This window comes from Carettochelys insculpta, chromosome 4 (assembly GCF_033958435.1).
Source record: "Carettochelys insculpta isolate YL-2023 chromosome 4, ASM3395843v1, whole genome shotgun sequence".
In the NCBI taxonomy this organism is placed as follows: domain Eukaryota; kingdom Metazoa; phylum Chordata; order Testudines; family Carettochelyidae; genus Carettochelys; species Carettochelys insculpta.
The window spans coordinates 13,183,177-13,199,837 of record NC_134140.1 but is presented as its reverse complement, the minus strand read 5'-3'; the positions used below and the strand labels follow the sequence as shown (position 1 = coordinate 13,199,837).

The following is a 16,661-nucleotide window of genomic DNA, read 5'->3' as shown; positions in this document are numbered from 1 at the left end:
AGAGGGATTTGGGTTTGTGCGATCAGACAGTTGGCAACCCTACTGGGTGGGTATGTGGAATCCCTGGCTGTGCTGGACAAAAAGGCCCAGCAGTGCAGCCAGCAGCTCGCTGAGCACCAGGCAGCGTAAGTGTAGCATCGACCCAATGTCAGACGGACCGTGTCTGTTGGGGAGGGGCTCATGCATGCATGGAAAGGCCCATTGACTATTCTGCTCAGGGTTGCTGCCAGAGGGCCTGACTTTGTCACAGCAGAACTTGGAGAGAAGCTTTGACATTCTGTAGGTATCAGCTGGTGGAGAGGAACAGAAGGTGATGAAGTCAGATAGGATGTTGTATTGCTCTGAATCACTGTGAGAGGCCAGCTCTGAGTTTGTAGACAATGATAATCTCCAGCATCCTCAGCTTCAACCCGGCTGATTTTAAAGCTGAACTCAGTGCCAGACCCACTGCCACTGAACCGGTCTGGAGCCCCAGAGGGACGGGAAGAAGCTGCATAGATAAGACACTTAGGTGCTTGGCCTGTTTTTCTGTTGGTACCAGGCCATCCAGTTATTAGCACTGGAACTAGCTTTGCAGTTGATGGTGATGCTTTCTCCTGGAAACACTGCCAGGGACTCTGGAGTCTGAGTCAGCACAATTTGCCCCATGGCATCTGGATGAAAGAAAAAAAACATAAGAAGAAAACAAATGAAACTATTATAAAAACAAAACTGCAAATGGCTAGTGTCTAATTTTCATTTATGCAAACTAGTTACATTATGTCCACTTGATTCTGTCTGACTGGGATCTCATGGGCTAAATAATTAATGTAGGTTTTATGATGAAGAAATCTATGATAAATACTGGTGAGAATTATTATCTTAATCTCATATCTCCCATGATGTTCTTACCCTGAATCCAGAGCACTAGGAGACAGATGAGATGTGTCTGTGAAGTCATTTTGTTCCCTCTGGTCACACAGACGGTGAGAATTCCAGGTGTCAGGGCTAACGAATAACACTTTTATATGTGCCCTTTATTGCAAGGAGCCTTGGCAGGGTGGAAATATGCAAAGCAGCTGCTCTGTGTCAGGGTCTATTTCCTGTGCCCCAGTACAAAGAAAGCAATGAAGGGTCCTGTGGCGCCTTATAGACTAACAGAAAAGTTTTGAGCATGAGCTTTCGTGAGCACAGACTCACTTCATCAGATGCGCAAAGAAAGGGCTTTGTTTGGTTCTCTGCCTCAGCATGCAGCTCCTGCTGAGAGAACGGAGCATTGTGCACAGGGAGTTGGCAATGGCCTTGTTATCAATATTAGGCTTTAATACTCAGTGTTACCAAACCAGTATTGTTGGTAACTTTGAGCCAGGATCTAAGATGCTTGTCTTGAGCAGCATCTAACTGTGCTATTGTTTCTGTTGATAGCCATGGGGCTGCTTGCAGGGTGAGATACTGCTCAGTTTGAGTGACACAATCTTCCTCTTCCAGGAAATATACGTGGTTCAAAATTGTTGTTATTGGATCACCAGTAAAGCCTGTTTACCCCCACTGGTCTGTGCATGTCAGGTGATCTTGATTACAAGCCCTAACTGTGTTGGAAGGGCCTGCAGATCTCTTCAGGGCATCTGGCACCTGGGTCTGAAAAACTGCTAAGCTTTTATTTAACCAGAATACTGTGAATACTACAGAACATAGCAGCAGCTTTCTGTAACCCCTCTGCATCCTACTGCCAGAGGGAAAGCGTGATCTTATAAGAGCTCAGCTGTGCCTCCCTTCCTGATCAGTCCAGGTCTCCAGTTCCTTCTGATCGTGTGCTCTCTTTCCTAAGGAGCCAGCCAATGACCCAATTCAATCATCCCACAAAGATCCTGATGGAGCTTCCACCACTATGCCTATGTCATATAGCAGTGTATGGTCGTTCTGGTAGTCGTTCCACAATATACTCCATCATGCAACTCTGCTCCACGTCTCTTGTCCTAGAACAACATCTCGTATAATTTCTTATTAACGTAATCTCATTTTTCCAGTGAATTAACTTCTTGTCTACATTAGAAAAGTTTTGTTGGCAGAGCTACACTGGCTGAACTACAGCAGGAAACTCCTGCAGTGGATGCAGCTCCTACTAGCATAAAAGTGCATCTGCCAGTACAGTGTACACCAGTTGCCCAAGATTACATTATCTGTAACAGCCAAAACACTTCCATGGCTTCTTAATTTCCTTTTCATTGGGTCTTACAGTAACATATTTGTACTCCTCTATCTGGGAAGGTCATCCTCTTTGGCCGAGCGCGCAGCTTCGGGAGGGATGCACATGGAGCAGTGAGGGAGGAAGGGGACACCTGCCTAGCCAGCCAGATCAGCCGAATCAACCCTGGTGATTAATGGGGTGACAGATGTCGCAACCAGATCTCCCTCACTCACCCTCACGCCTGCTAGAACCTCCTAACATACTTGTGTTTTTCAAAAACACACCCACACTGGTACAGCTGTGCTGGTGAGAAGTATTAAGTGTAGCTCAGGCTAAGAGTGGTAGAGCTTTGCTCTGTATTTGCCACGTGTAAGATTAGAGTAAGACCTGAACCAAAATCACACATATGAACAGCTCCAAACAATGGAAGAGTTTTCTTTGGCAAGTGATGTCCATGACAGGTTGCTTTCCCTATCATAGATCTAAATATAGAAAATCAGCCTCCAGTGTGGATGTTGGTCACCAGTGTCTCTGTCTAATGTGTGTGTATTTTGGACCCTCAGAAGGATCAACACAAGGATCTTTCTTTCACGGTGAATCATCCTGAGTTGTTCTAATTTCCCTCTGGGCAGAGAAGAGGCATATTGGGGACTGTGAATTGAACAGATCTGAAAAATTTGAGATGTTTCTGAAGACAGGTGCAAAGATCCTCCTTTAGAGCCCTCTCCAAACCATTTGTATCCCTGGTTGAAAAAGCAGCACATCCCTGGGGATAGACTGTTAGACAGGGTCATCAGTGTGTGGGAGAATCCAGGTTTCCATGCTGGCTCCAGGACACTTGTCCCTCTGCTTTGACCCACTGGGCTGCCAGTGCTTCCCTTTGCATTGTCTCCTGAGGACCTGACTTCTGAGGCCATCTCCCCACAACACGGGGGCGGGGCGGGGATGTGGAATAGTTAGTGGTGCCTTAGTTGACATTATTTCACAGAAGGCTTTTCTGCTGGTATGCGAATTGAATGGACAATCACCTCTGCCACTGAGTTGATAGGGGAGCTTGCTTAAGTGCCTTCACCTGCTTCTGCCTAAGTTTTCCCCATCAGTAACAACAGTGACTCTCCACATTCAGAGCTCGCTAACTCTAAGAGAAAAAGGGGTTGCTGGGGTTGGGGGTAAGGTCCTAATGGAGCTTTGCTGGGGCGCCTTCTGCATGGGAGTTTAAAAGGTCCCTCTGGTTCCTAGACCAGCATCAGCCAAGGGGGTCTCCTTGTTGCAGCAGCTCCAGATGGCATTGTCCAGGAGCTGTGGGGGCAGGACTTCTTTGCAGGTGTGAGCAGCATGCAGAGCTCCAGGGTCAGGGTGGCCAAGGGGTCTGTACACTGTCCGTGTCCATAAAACCTGTCGTTGCTGTTCCCATTAGCTGTGGCAGAGCCACTGCTCTAGTTAGGCACATGAGGCAGATAAGCCCTGGCCACTCCTTCGCCTGGAGGCCAAGGGCCCTGCTGCTGGCAGCTTCCCTGGAACCACCCCATGCAAGCCCTGCTGGGACCCCAGGTAAGCACTGACCAGTGTACTCCAGCCTCTAATATCCAGACAAAGGTGTCTGACTGTACATCGGTCAGGACACGGGGTAAACAACTAAATATTGGGAAAGTCCCAGTTTTTATGAGGATTTCTGGTTGCCTTGGCCCAGAGTAAAGCCCCTTGGACTGGGACATGGATGGTGGGTGGATCCAGGACAGGAGGGGATGTGACCATAACCAAGAGTAGAAGTGACGAGGGTCAATGCAGTAGAACCGATTATCTGCATTTCTTCCACCTGTGGTGATCTCATTGGCTTTCTTTATAAGCTGTTTTAGTGAAATTCCAGAGCAGCGTGGGTAAGTGTTGCCATCTTGTGGCTGCGATGCAAATGTTCTGTAGAACTAGTAGAAACAGGTTCACATTAATACATTGAACGTGGAGGGCCAAGTTCTCTGCTGCTGGGATTGGTTTCATTTTGGAGGGTGCAGGCTAGCAGAGATTTTTGTTTAACAAGGATATGTAAGGATATGCTGGAATGCTTTTAGACACTTGCTCGTGAGACAGTCTTGCTATATAAACTTCTCTCCATCATTTCAATACAGTAAAGGATTGAAATAAGTATTTTTTAAAGGTTAGTTTTGAGTTTATTTTAACATTGGGGCTGGTCTGGAGTTTTGTTTAGTGATTGGCTCATTCATTTGTAGAACTGAAATTAATTTTGTTAATTAAAAATATATTAATTTTGCAAACTCATTAAGGAGGTGCTAGAATTGCAATGTAATGTGCAGTTTTGCAGAAGAGCACAGTTTAATAGCACGTCTACCTGGGACTGATCTGCGACCGGAGTAAATCAGCATAGCTCAGTTAACTTCACTGACTTACACCAGCTGAGTCATCTCTATGTGTAAATTAATGAATCTCTCTCTTGAGCTTAGCCTCTCCCCTCCAAATAAATCCAAGGATTATTTTTGCATATGTGTAATTTTTCATTTCCATTTAAACGGCTTAATTGAATGCAGCGTATTGTATATTCTACAGTTATCCCACTGCAGTGTGTCCCGTTGTTCTTAGAATGAATCCAGAGGACTAGGATCCAGAGAAGATGACTTTGAAAGATCACCTCAGGGTTTCTGGGCTGACTGATTCTAAGCTCAGAAGGTGAAAGTCTTGGAAATGAAATGTTTGTACGAACCACGTAGAACATGGAAGTGCCACTCTGGTGGAAATATGGTAAACATACTCTATATAAATGGGTTCTGAGAACGTTCCTTGGAGCAGAGAGCGCAGAGAAGAGGCCATGGACAGCCCTCAAGCTGAGACTGCAGCTCCTGTTGATTGGAATGGGAGATGTGAACATACAATGAGAACAATTGTAGTAGTAACTTATAATCCATCTGGAAATTAACTGAGTTCTCAGAGCACTAGTCTGTGACTTGAGCACCTTATACCTTCTCCATTTCCACTCTGGAGAGTGATTCTGACACCCTTGCTCATGGTCCATACTACATGATTCCTCACAGGTAAGGTTCTACCCAACATGAGTAAAGACTGTAGAAAGTTTCACTGGTTTTTCAATCCTGCCCATTTTTCTATGCCTTAGTTTATTCCATTTAAATCAAATTTGGCTGTTTCTTCCAAAGAGGTGGTGTAGTTCAAACAGAGATTAATTCAGGGAAGTGCTGGGGCCTGCATAATACAGGAGGTCAAATCACATTGGTCACAGCTGGTTTGACAATGTCTGAACATCCTGAGCCACATGGGGGAGACAGCCATCAGAGCAGCTATTATAATCTGTTAAGGCTGAATTGGCCCATGGGTCTAAATGCCTAAACAATGAAACAGCCTTCAAAGGAACGTTTTCTTGGATAAGCCCTGATAAATGTTGATTCTTATAAACAAAATGTGGTCTCGGGCACCAGGAGACTTCATTCTTAGGTCTACACAAAGACTATTACATTCCAGGGGATACTGTTCATTGATGCTTCCTTCAGAGAAGTGATGATAAACAGGGCAGGTGGGGGAGATGGGAAATATCAGCCGGATATGCAGGTAGTTGTGACCAGGGTGGGTTACTGGAAGTTCTTTGTTTTCTCAAGACCTGTCTACCCTTCAAAGATCATTTGGATGTGGTGTGAATTTAGAGAACAATGAGTTATTCTTGAATAACTCCCTGTGTGGAATAAGAGGTGGCCTCAGCTAGAAAGTTATCTGGGCTTCTGTTGCCTAAGTCTGTTTCGTAATCCAGTTTCAAAGTGGATTCAGCTAAACAGGAGCAAAACGAACTTATTACAGAATTTGCCCACTTGCGATGGGGTGTAGTCAGAAAATACCTCATCGGATGTTCCCTGGCAGGCTGGTCATGCGCCTGCCACCCACTTTCTTGCTCCCTGGGGCTTCCTACCACCCTGTCCTGCTGAGCCAGATCCTTTTGTTTTCCCCAGCTGAGACACAAAGTTGGAGTTACCACACCCCTTGCAGGACAATGCCGACACTGTTTAACTACCTCTCTGTGTTCTAGGGCACAGCACCCAGGAAATCACCCTCCAGAAGGGATCCAAACTCCAGATAAATTTATCCCTCCTTGTGGAAAAGATTTGCACTGATAGGACTCATTAGATAGGCCTCCTTAATCAATGAAATGGAGAAGTGTACAGTGGTAGGTCTCCTCGGTAGTAAAAATTTACATTGGGCTTGATTATAAACATAAGCATTTTTTTTCAGCAAAACAGTGGTTATAAATAAGAACAAGCAGACCAAAAGGAGTTGCCAAATCAAATGAAAGAGAGAAAACAGAGCTAATTCTATTCTTGTGAGTTCTTACCCTAATTAGCTGTCTTTATTTCAGGTGAAATTCAGCGCAGATATGATCTTTTCCTGACCTGGGTCCCCAGTAATGTTCTCTGTCTTTCTTAGGGTGTGTCAGGCAATTTCAAAGGCAGCTTGAAGAAAAAGGATGGGGCCACATCTGGAATATTGTGTTCAACTCTGGGCCCCCATTAAAAAGGGATGTGTATGCATTGGTAAGAGTACAGGAGATGCAACAACAATGATTAAGGGGTTTGAGCACATGAATTACAAGGAGAGGCTGAGGGATTCAGCCTTATTTAGTCTATAGAAAAGATGAGTGAGCGGGGCTTTGACAGCAGCCTTCAACTACCTGAAGGGCGATTACGAAGAGGATGGAGAGAGGCTGTGCTTAGTAGAGACAGATGGCAGAACAAGGTGCAATGGTCTCAAGTTGCAGTGGGAGAGGTCTAGGCTGGTTATTAGGAATAACTATTTCACTAGGAGGGTAGTGAAGCACTGGAATAGGTTACCTAATGAGGTAGTGGAATCTCCATCTCTAGAAGTTTTTAAATCCCATCTTGACAAAGCCATGACTGGGTTAATTTTGTTGGGATTGGTCCTGCTTTGAGAGAGGGTTGGACTTGATGACCTCCTGAGGTCTCTTCCAATCCTATGATACTATGATTCTATGATTTTTGTAAAGGGAAATCACCTCATCATTATACCAGAATTCTCTCAGGGGCTCAATAAGCAGGTGGACAAATGGTATCAAGTGGATAGAGTGTACTTAGATTTTAGAAAGCCTTTGCAATGTTTCTCACATGAAGTTCATAGGCAAAATAAGTGGTCTTGGGATAAGGAAGGTGCTCTCATGGACTGATAACCGGTTACAAGATAGGAAGCAAGGCACAGGAGAAAAAAACCTCGCTTTTCATAATGCAGAGAGGCAAATAGTGGTGTTCCCCAGTGGTCTGTATTAGAATCAGTCTTAGTCATTATAGCCTGAAATTATCTGGGAAGATGGGGAAAGAGTCAGGTGGCAAAATTTGCACGTGATACAAAACTACTCAAGATAGTGAATTGCCAAGGAGACTGTGAAGAGTTACAAAAGGATCTCTGAGAACTGAGTGACTGGGCAGTGGAAGGGCAGATGAAATTGAGTGTTGACAAATGCCAAGTAATGCACATTGGAAAACGTAATCCCAAGCATACACATAAAATGAGGGGTTCCAAATTAGCTGTTGCAGCTCAAGAAAGAGATCTTGGAGTCAATATGGATAGTTTTCTGAAAGCATCCACTCACTATGCCCCAGCAGTCAAAAAAGTGAGCAAGATGTTGGGAGTTGTTAAGAAAGGCATAGAGAGAAAATATGTTATGCCCACATCTTGAATACCAGCTGCAGATGTGGTCACCCCCTCTCAAAATATATACTGGAATTGGTAAAAGGTTCAGATAAGGTCAACAGAATGCTTAGGAGTAGGGAATGATTTGTATATATAGAGAGATGCATAAGATTTGAACTTTTCAGCTTAGAAAAGAGATGACTATAGCGGGATACAATTGAGGTCTATAAAATCATAACTGGTATGGAGAAAGTAAAGGAAGCCTCGCAGCCACATGGAACATGCTGGTTGGTGCTCTGACAGTGATTTAAAGGGCCCAGGGATCCAGCTTTGAATCGTGAGGCCCTGGGGGGTAAAAGCCCCCTTTGATATTCTCTCCACTTGGTGGGCCTGTATGTGGCCTTATTCTGTGTATGGGCTGCAAAGGATGGAAGCAGCCAGTCTGCTCTTTCTGCTCATGCACGTAGCATTTGGATGTTTTTAACAGTGCCACAGTTTGTCTGCTGGTATGTGGCTTGTCTTGTAAGGAGAGTCTGTTTGAAGGAGTACATACACTTGAGTGGCCAAAGGGAAGCTGCTGATTTTACTGTAATACATCAGCACGTAATTTTTGTCAGGCTGGGAGCTGGTGAAATGAGCAGATGGAATTAAACTGTGGTTTGCGGTTTCTCAAAAGGTGCCCAAACTCTGACCCATGCTCCACTGCCCTGGAGTGGGCAGGAAACAGCTGTTATATCGAGTGACCAAAATGGAACAAAAGTTTTTGCATGGGTGTGTATCACTGTGAGAGGTGAGCTATAGCCTTGCTGACAATAATAATTTCCAGCATCATCTGCCTCAACCCTGCTGATTGTGAAAGTGAAATCAGTGCCCGATCCACTGCCGCTGAACCGGTCTGGGATCCCGGAGGGACGGCTGGAAGCAGCATAGATGAGGAGCTTAGGAGCTTGTCCTGGTTTCTGTTGGTACCAGGCCATGTAGCTGCTAACACTGGAACTGGTTTTGCAGTTGATGGTGACTCTGTCTCCTGGAGACACTGCCAGGGATTCTGGAGTCTGAGTCACCACAATCTGCCCATGGGAACCTGGCAGAGAGAAAAAATGCATTACAATATAAATAAGGAAAATCAAATTAAATTCTTTTCAGAAAAGAAAGTCTGCAAATAGGTATTGACTGATTTTCAGTTGAACCAGTTGATTACATTTAACTGTACATCTACTGGAAATGTCCCCTTGTGGTCTCATATTAGAATAAGGTTCTGAATGAAAGATAAAGAGCTATAAAAATGAAATCTTGGTGAGAGATCAGCGTATTAATCCCATAGTTTCCCTGGTGGTGTTCTTACCCTGAATCCACAGCAGTAGGAACCAGATCAGATGAGTCTGAGAAACCATCCTTGTCCCTCTATTCTGAGAGTCACTGAGAATCTAAAGCATAAAATTCTAAAATGTAAAACTTTTATATCTGCCCTGCATGGCACAGAAATGTCATTCAGGCAGAAATATGCAAAGTAGCTGCTCTGTGTAAATGGGTTTTCCCTGTGGCCAGACACAGAAGGTGTAGAGAGAGGACAGTGCACAGCCTCTGGTCTGAGAATGCAGCTTTGCACATATGAAAACAAGTGTTGTTCACATGTCAGCTGGGGCTTTTATAATTATTTTCCGTGTGAACATTAAGTTAGAGTAAGGTTCTGAACAGTACTATCTTACTTCATAAATAAGTTTCACTGTCACTGCTTGTACTGTTCAGCTGAGCATTTGGATTAGACTTGGGTGTAAAGCAAAATCCCAGGTTCAATCAGCTCCAGACTGTGGAATAATTTGGCTGTGCATTTGGAGGTGAGTGTCCCAACTGGCCCTTCTCTCTCTAAAGGACTGAACCAAAGTTCAAAGAACCACCATGGCTAAACAGCCATGTTAAAAAGGCAGTGAGAGAGAAAAGGGCAGCTTTTAAAAAGTGGAAGTCAAATCCTAGTGAGGAAAATAGAAAGGAACATAAACACTCCCAAATTAAGTGTCATAATGTAGTAAGAAAAGCCAAAAAAGAGTTTGAGGAACAGCTAGCCAAAAATTCAAAAAACAATAGTAAAATGTTTTTTAAATACATTAGAAGCAGGAAGCCTGCTAAAAAAGCAGTGGGGCCCTTGGATGATAAAGATATAAAAGGAGCGATCAAGGAAGACAGTGCCATTGCGGAGCGATTAAATGATTTCTTTGCTTCAGTCTTCACGGCTGAAGATGTTACAGAGGTTCCTAAATCTGAGCCAGCCTTTTTAGGCAACAAATCTGAGGAACTCACTCAGATTGAAGTGACATTAGAGGAGGTTTTGGAATTAATTGATAAGCTGAATAGTAACAAGTCTCCAGGACCAGACGGTATTCACCCAAGGGTTCTGAAAGAACTCAAATGTGAAATTGCGGAGTTATTAACAGTGGTTTGTAACCTATCCTTTAAATCCACTTTGGTACCAAACGACTGGAAGACGGCCAATATAACACCAATATTTAAAAAAGGCTGTAGAGGAGATCCTGGCAATTATAGACCGATAAGTTTAACATCAGTACCAGGCAAATTAGTAGAAACACTAGTAAAGAGTAAAATTGCAAGGCACATAGAAGAGCACGAATTGTTGGGCACAAGTCAGCATGGTTTCTGCAGAGGGAAGTCGTGTCTGTCTAATCTATTAGAATTCTTTGAAGGGGTTAATAAACATGCGGACAAGGGGCACCCAGTGGACATAATATACCTAGATTTCCAGAAAGCCTTTGACACGGTCCCACACCAAAGGCTTTTATGTAAATTAGGTGGTCATGGGATAGGAGGAAAGATCCTTTCATGGATCGGGAATTGGTTAAAAGACAGAAAACAAAGGGTTGGAATAAATGGTAAATTTTCACAATGGAGGGGGGTAACTAGTGGTGTTCCCCAGGGGTCAGTCCTGGGACCGATCCTGTTCAACTTGTTCATCAACGATCTAGAAAATGAGGTAAGCAGTGAGGTGGCAAAGTTTGCAGATGACACCAAGTTGTTCAGGACAGTCAAAAGCAAAAGGGATTGTGAAGAACTACAAAAAGATCTCAGCAAACTGAGTGATTGGGCAGCAAAATGGCAAATGAAATTTAATGTGGGTAAGTGTAAGGTAATGCACATTGGAAAAAATAACCCAAATTACACGTACTACATGATGGGGTCAAATTTAGCTACGACAGATCAGGAAAGGGATCTTGGAGTTATAGTGGATAGTTCTCTGAAGACATCCACGCAGTGTGCAGCGGCAGTTAGTAAGGCAAATAGGATGTTAGGAATTATTAAAAAAGGGATCGATAATAAGACAAAAGATATCATACTTCCCCTATATAAAACTATGGTACGCCCACATCTCGAGTACTGCGTGCAGATGTGGTCTCCTCACCTCAAAAAAGATATATTGGCATTAGAAAAGGTTCAGAAAAGGGCGACTAAGATGATTAGGGGCTTGGAAAGGGTCCCATATGGGGAGAGGCTAGAGAGACTGGGACTTTTCGGTTTGGAAAAAAGGCGATTGAGGGGCGATATGATAGAGGTATATAAAATCATAAATGGTGTGGAGAAAGTGAATATAGAAAAATTATTTACCTTTTCCCATAATACAAGAACTAGGGGACACCAAATGAAATTGATGGGTAGTAGGTTCAAAACTAATAAAAGGAAATTTTTCTTCACACAGCGCACAGTCAACCTGTGGAACTCCTTGCCCGAGGAGGCTGTGAAGGCCAGGACTCTATTAGGGTTTAAAAAAGAGCTTGATAAATTTTTGCAGGTTAGGTCCATAAATGGCTATTAGCCAGGGATAAAGTATGGTGCCCTAGCCTTCATAACAAGGGCAGGAGATGGATGGCAGGAGATAAATCACTTGATCATTGTCTTCTGTTCTCCTTCTCTGGGGCACCTGGCATTGGCCACCGTCGGCAGATGGGATGCTGGGCTTGATGGACCTTTGGTCTGACCCAGTATGGCCATTCTTATGTTCTTATGTTCTTATGTTCTTAAAGTTCTGAATCCAACCTCCTGGAAATGCTAAAACATGAGCATCTCAGTGAGGCACTAGTACATGTAACTCGGCCCCTTATGTGGCCTGGATTCTGTAGCCCATTCCTGTGCAGGTCATTTGGGTTCTGGGCAGTTCACACCTAGTCACCTGGAATAGCTGTGAGCAGAGAAGTGAGAGCTGAAGGCCTTTAAGGCCTAATGAGATCTTAGCAATTTAAGATTTTGCTCAAAAATACCATTATTTGTAACAACAGCTGAGACCATTGAGGGAGTTTGTGTGAGGGTTGTGCTGGTTATAGATGGTGGACTGACAGTGGGAATTGGGAAGGGGAGACATGGGGCCTGAGTATCTCTGCCAATCTATTTGTTAACTGCTGAGAGACAGAGACCACTGACAAGGGAGAGTGAAGTCTCTGTTTTGCAGCTTTGGCTCACAGGCAGCTGGCTTTTAGCTCATGCAGTAGAGCACATTGCTTTAACCCCACAGGATTGTAGGTTCATTCCCTCTGGCTGATGACCTGGGTCCTCTGGGGTTATGTATTCTTTTGCCTGGACCTGTTGTACGAGCAACTTCTGAGTTAGCGCGCACACAGCCTGGGGCATGCACAGGAGGTATGGGTACAATGCTTCTGTCCTGGCTCTAGGTTTGTCTGCCTTTTCCCCACAGCACTGAGCCACTGGGACCATGCCAACAAAGTCTCCTCTGGATGGCCACTCCTTGCAACCTCATCTCCCAAGGGCACACTGAACTGTTAATTGTAGACTAGTGAAAAGTGGATACGGTTCCATGAGTGTCTCAGATTTTCCTGGAAGCCCACAATTGGTCGCATCAGACAGTGTGCTTACAAGATGGCAGGTTGTAACTACACCTGAATAGACAAGGAAGCTTTAAGTCTGGTACGGGTTGTGAAGAAATTAACAAATAACAATATAAGAAGAATTCACTCGTTACCGACTGTGTAACCCATACACCTCTGTGTGGTTAACTGTCCCATCTAGTGGCACCTAGACCACTTCACTGAGAGAGAATATGTTCTCTATAGCCAAAACTGAGAGCCAGTTGGCCTTTGGCTCATGCTGTAGTGACAACTGCACTAAGCTCCAGAGGTCCCATGTTCAAGTGTGCTTGTTGGCAGTTATCTCTACAACTCCTAGGAGCAATTCTTCATCCAAGGAACGGAGTTCTGAGACAGCTGCAGTACATAGGCAGTCATGAGATCTTTTTTAGCTGCTTATATCTCTGGCATTGAATTCAAAAGAACAAATGTGCATGCCCATTTAGGTGTGCTCTGCTGCCTTTTCTTGTTTGCTGAAGGACAACCTGAACAGGTTGAACCTCTGTAGTCCAGCACTCTCTTGTCTGGCAACATTCGTAATCCGGCTTGATTTTAGTTATCGAGATGATAATTTACCATGGGAGTGGACGAGTTTCTCATGGTCCCATAAAGATTAACAACCACCTCTCCTGGCTCCTAGTCTTCTGTGGTGTTGTTTAGTTTACTCCCAAATGTCTTCTAAGAGTTCACGAAGAAATGGAAATGTTGGTAATCCTGCTAGACAATATTGACCTCCTGTGGTTCCACAAATTCTCTCAATCGCAGCCAGTCAGGTCCCAAGGGTGCCAGACTAGCGAGGTTCAATCTCTGTAATAGAAACAGAATCTCTTGACTTTGTCAGCTTGTTCCAGACTGTCCTCCCCAGTTACGTGTAATATGATTAACCAGGAAGCCAGTGGACTCCCACACTAGCTCAAGTTCAAGAGGCCACTTCGAAGGGTTGAAGTTCTAATTTTAGCCCTGCCCTGGGCCCCATTTCATCGTACGAAGCTGAGCTTGCCATACGTCCAGGATGTGTCATGTGAAGAATTTCTGTTATACTTAGCAAACTGTACAGAAGTGTCTTAAAAGACCTCCACATAGGTTACCCCAAGGTGGTATAAATGAAGGCATTTGTCAGAAGTTCTGTAAGGTGGCCAGGCACTGTACAATGAATGGAGAAGATTGCTAAGGAATGTTCAGGATTCCAAGAGGTAGAGCACACGCCTAACCCTGCACAATGACACACCTGGGAATGGCCATAAGTTCCCTGCATATTGATTTTGCAGGACCACTTTGGGGAATGAAATATGCAGTAGTGTTGGATGTACACTTCAGCTGGCTTGGAGGATTGATGCATGAAAATTGGGAGCATGGGGCCATAGCAGCCCCCGAGGGTGCTGGGCCAGGGCTTTAGGACCAGTGGCAGAGGACCTCCATTGGTCCAGCAAATTCTCTTGTTCAGGACCCATCAGGTCCTGACCGTGCCAGACCAGGGAGCTTCAACTTGTATGCCTCACATGATGCTGGTTGGATGATGAGGATGTTATGACCCATGGAAATGATGCTGTCAGTGCTTAGACTGTATCAAATATTATCTCAGTGTGAGAGAGAATGAAACTCAGCATGAGCAGATAATGAAATGTTCCCAGCTCTGTGGAGAATCGGTGTGTGCCAGAGTGTTTGAGTCATTTAGGATAAAGCCCAACAAAAGGCAAGAGAAGTGTGGTAGGATCTGTGGCTAACCACAGCCTCTAGTTTTCCCTGTTGCTGTTGGTGAAGATGCATAAGACATAAGCCTATGGAAGCTGCTGAAGAAGTCCAGGAGTGACTGTCTGCAAAGTGTAACCCCTGCAGAGAACAGCGGCCTGGTCCCTGGTACTGGCATTGTGCCATGCTGCCAGGATTAAGTAACTAGCAAAGTGCTGGGCAGCCTCAAGTGGCCCTTCAAGGTTCTGTGTGCAGTCCGTGAGCCATTTGTTAGCTGCCAGATGCTGCGTTGTTTTTCCTCTAGAGGTATTACACAAGTGATGTGCATGTGAAGCAAGGACCTGAGAAGTGGTCAAAATTTGTTGGTTATTGGAACACAAGTGGCTCAGTACGTGTCATGTAAACAGTCCTTTTCTCTGTTCCATCTGTGAACAGCCTTAAGGACTTGCCTTCATCATGTTGTGCCAAGGGGTCTAACTTCTTTCGGGCCTGTATGGGGAGGGAGACGACATTGCTGGTTCTGCTTACACGGGTAAGTTCTGAATGCTTCATACAGTGGTAGCCATTTGTCATCTGAAATGTTAGGCCTGTATTGTAAAGTCAGTGGGTAATGGGAGGCAGCCTGTAAGAGCACACATTCTTCTGTAGTTAAAAGGAAGCTGCTGAGTCTTATAACAAGCACCCGGCACAAATTCCAGTCTGGGTTATTGCAGTGTGGGACAGCTGCAGATATGAACAGAAAGAGTGGATAATGAGGTGGGCGCCCTGACACTGAGAGACAGTCCATGGCTCTGAAACAGCGGCAGTGGCAATGGTGCTTTTTGGTTGATAGGAAATGACAGTTACAGAGAGGAGCAGATGCTGAACACAGGTTTTTGTATTGCTGAGTATCACTGTGAGGCGAGTTTTGAGCTTGTTGACAATAGTAATCTCCAGCATCATCAGCTTCTACCCCGCTGATGGTAAAAGTGAAGTCCGTACCAGACCCAGTGCTGCTGAACTGGTCTGGGATCCCAGAAGGACGGGTGGAAGTGCTGTAAATGAGGCGCTTAGGAACTTGTCCTGATTTCTGTTGGTACCAGGCCATGTAGCTGCTGCTAACAGTGGAACTGGCTTTGCAGCTGATGGTGACTCTGTCTCCTGGAGACGCTGCCAGGGATTCTGGAGTCTGAGTCAGCACAATCTGCCCACTCGCATCTTTAGGAGAGGAAAAATATTACAAAAAAAATCACATGAAATAATAAAATAAATCTGCAACTATTTTCATTTAAACCATCTAGTTACATTATTTTTTTGTGTCTGTTGGAGAGCTATCTCCCAGGGAGATCACAAGATGGAGAGTTAATGTAAGTTTGATGATGAAATCTATGATCATTAAGTCTTGGTGAGAGATTCTACGTCTAATATAAAAATAGTATATGGAGATATCCCTATCTCATAGACCTGGAAGGGACATTGAGAGATCATCAACTCAGGCCCTGCCGGGAGGGCAGGCAACCAATCATCATCCCAGACAGGTATTTTTCCTTTGCCCCAGATCACTAAATGGCCCCCTCAAGGCTTGAGCACGACCCTGGGTGTACAAGGCCAATGCTGGAACCACTGAGCCCTCCCTCCTCTCCAACTTCCAACCACCTTGTTCTTACCCTGAATCCAGAGCACTAGGAGCCAGAGGAGGCGAGTCAGTGAAATCATTTTTGTCCCTCTAGTCTGATGGACACTGAGACTTTACAGTATAAAACCGAAGGCGTAACATTTTATACCTGCCCTGGTTAATGGGGAGATGTCCCTCAGGTGGAAATATGCAAAGCAGCTGCTCTGTGTAAATGTCTATTCTCTGTTGCCCAGTGCAAAGAGACGGCCTTTTATAACCCTCACTCTCAAAACGCAGTTTCTGGTGATGGAATTGAGTGTTGTACACAGACAGGTGGCCCTTGTTGTTAATGTATGTTGTAATGCAGTACTCAGTCTGTGTGTCCTTATCACTGGTAACTCAGTCAGCATCTTAGAAGCTTCCTTTGTGGAGTGTTGTATTTTGCAAGACCTTCTACTGATGTTTGTGGGATTGCTTGTGGGCTGAGCATGATCTGTTCCTTCTAGGACACACATTCTGTTCAACATACTTCTCAGGGTTTTCCAGCGCAGCCCTTTCATCTCTCTGAACTTCCTGTCAGGACACTTACTGTGAATTTTGGGTGATCCTGGTTGCTTTCGTCCTCCTGTTTCTAGGGCCCTGCAGATTTCTTCAGGGTCTCCAACTTCTGGATTTGAAAAACTGGTAAACTTGT

At 44.7% G+C, this 16,661-nt stretch overlaps 1 gene segment (V, D, J or C); it reads right to left on the bottom strand.

The window, feature by feature from the left end:
* Nucleotides 1-5,303: 5,303 nt before the first annotated feature.
* Nucleotides 5,304-16,068, bottom strand: LOC142012326 (immunoglobulin kappa chain variable 6-17-like). The segment is given in 6 exon segments: nt 5,304-5,334; nt 8,609-8,903; nt 12,836-12,861; nt 13,903-13,933; nt 15,268-15,570; nt 16,020-16,068. Coding segments are annotated over 6 exon segments (735 nt in total).
* Nucleotides 16,069-16,661: the final 593 nt, after the last annotated feature.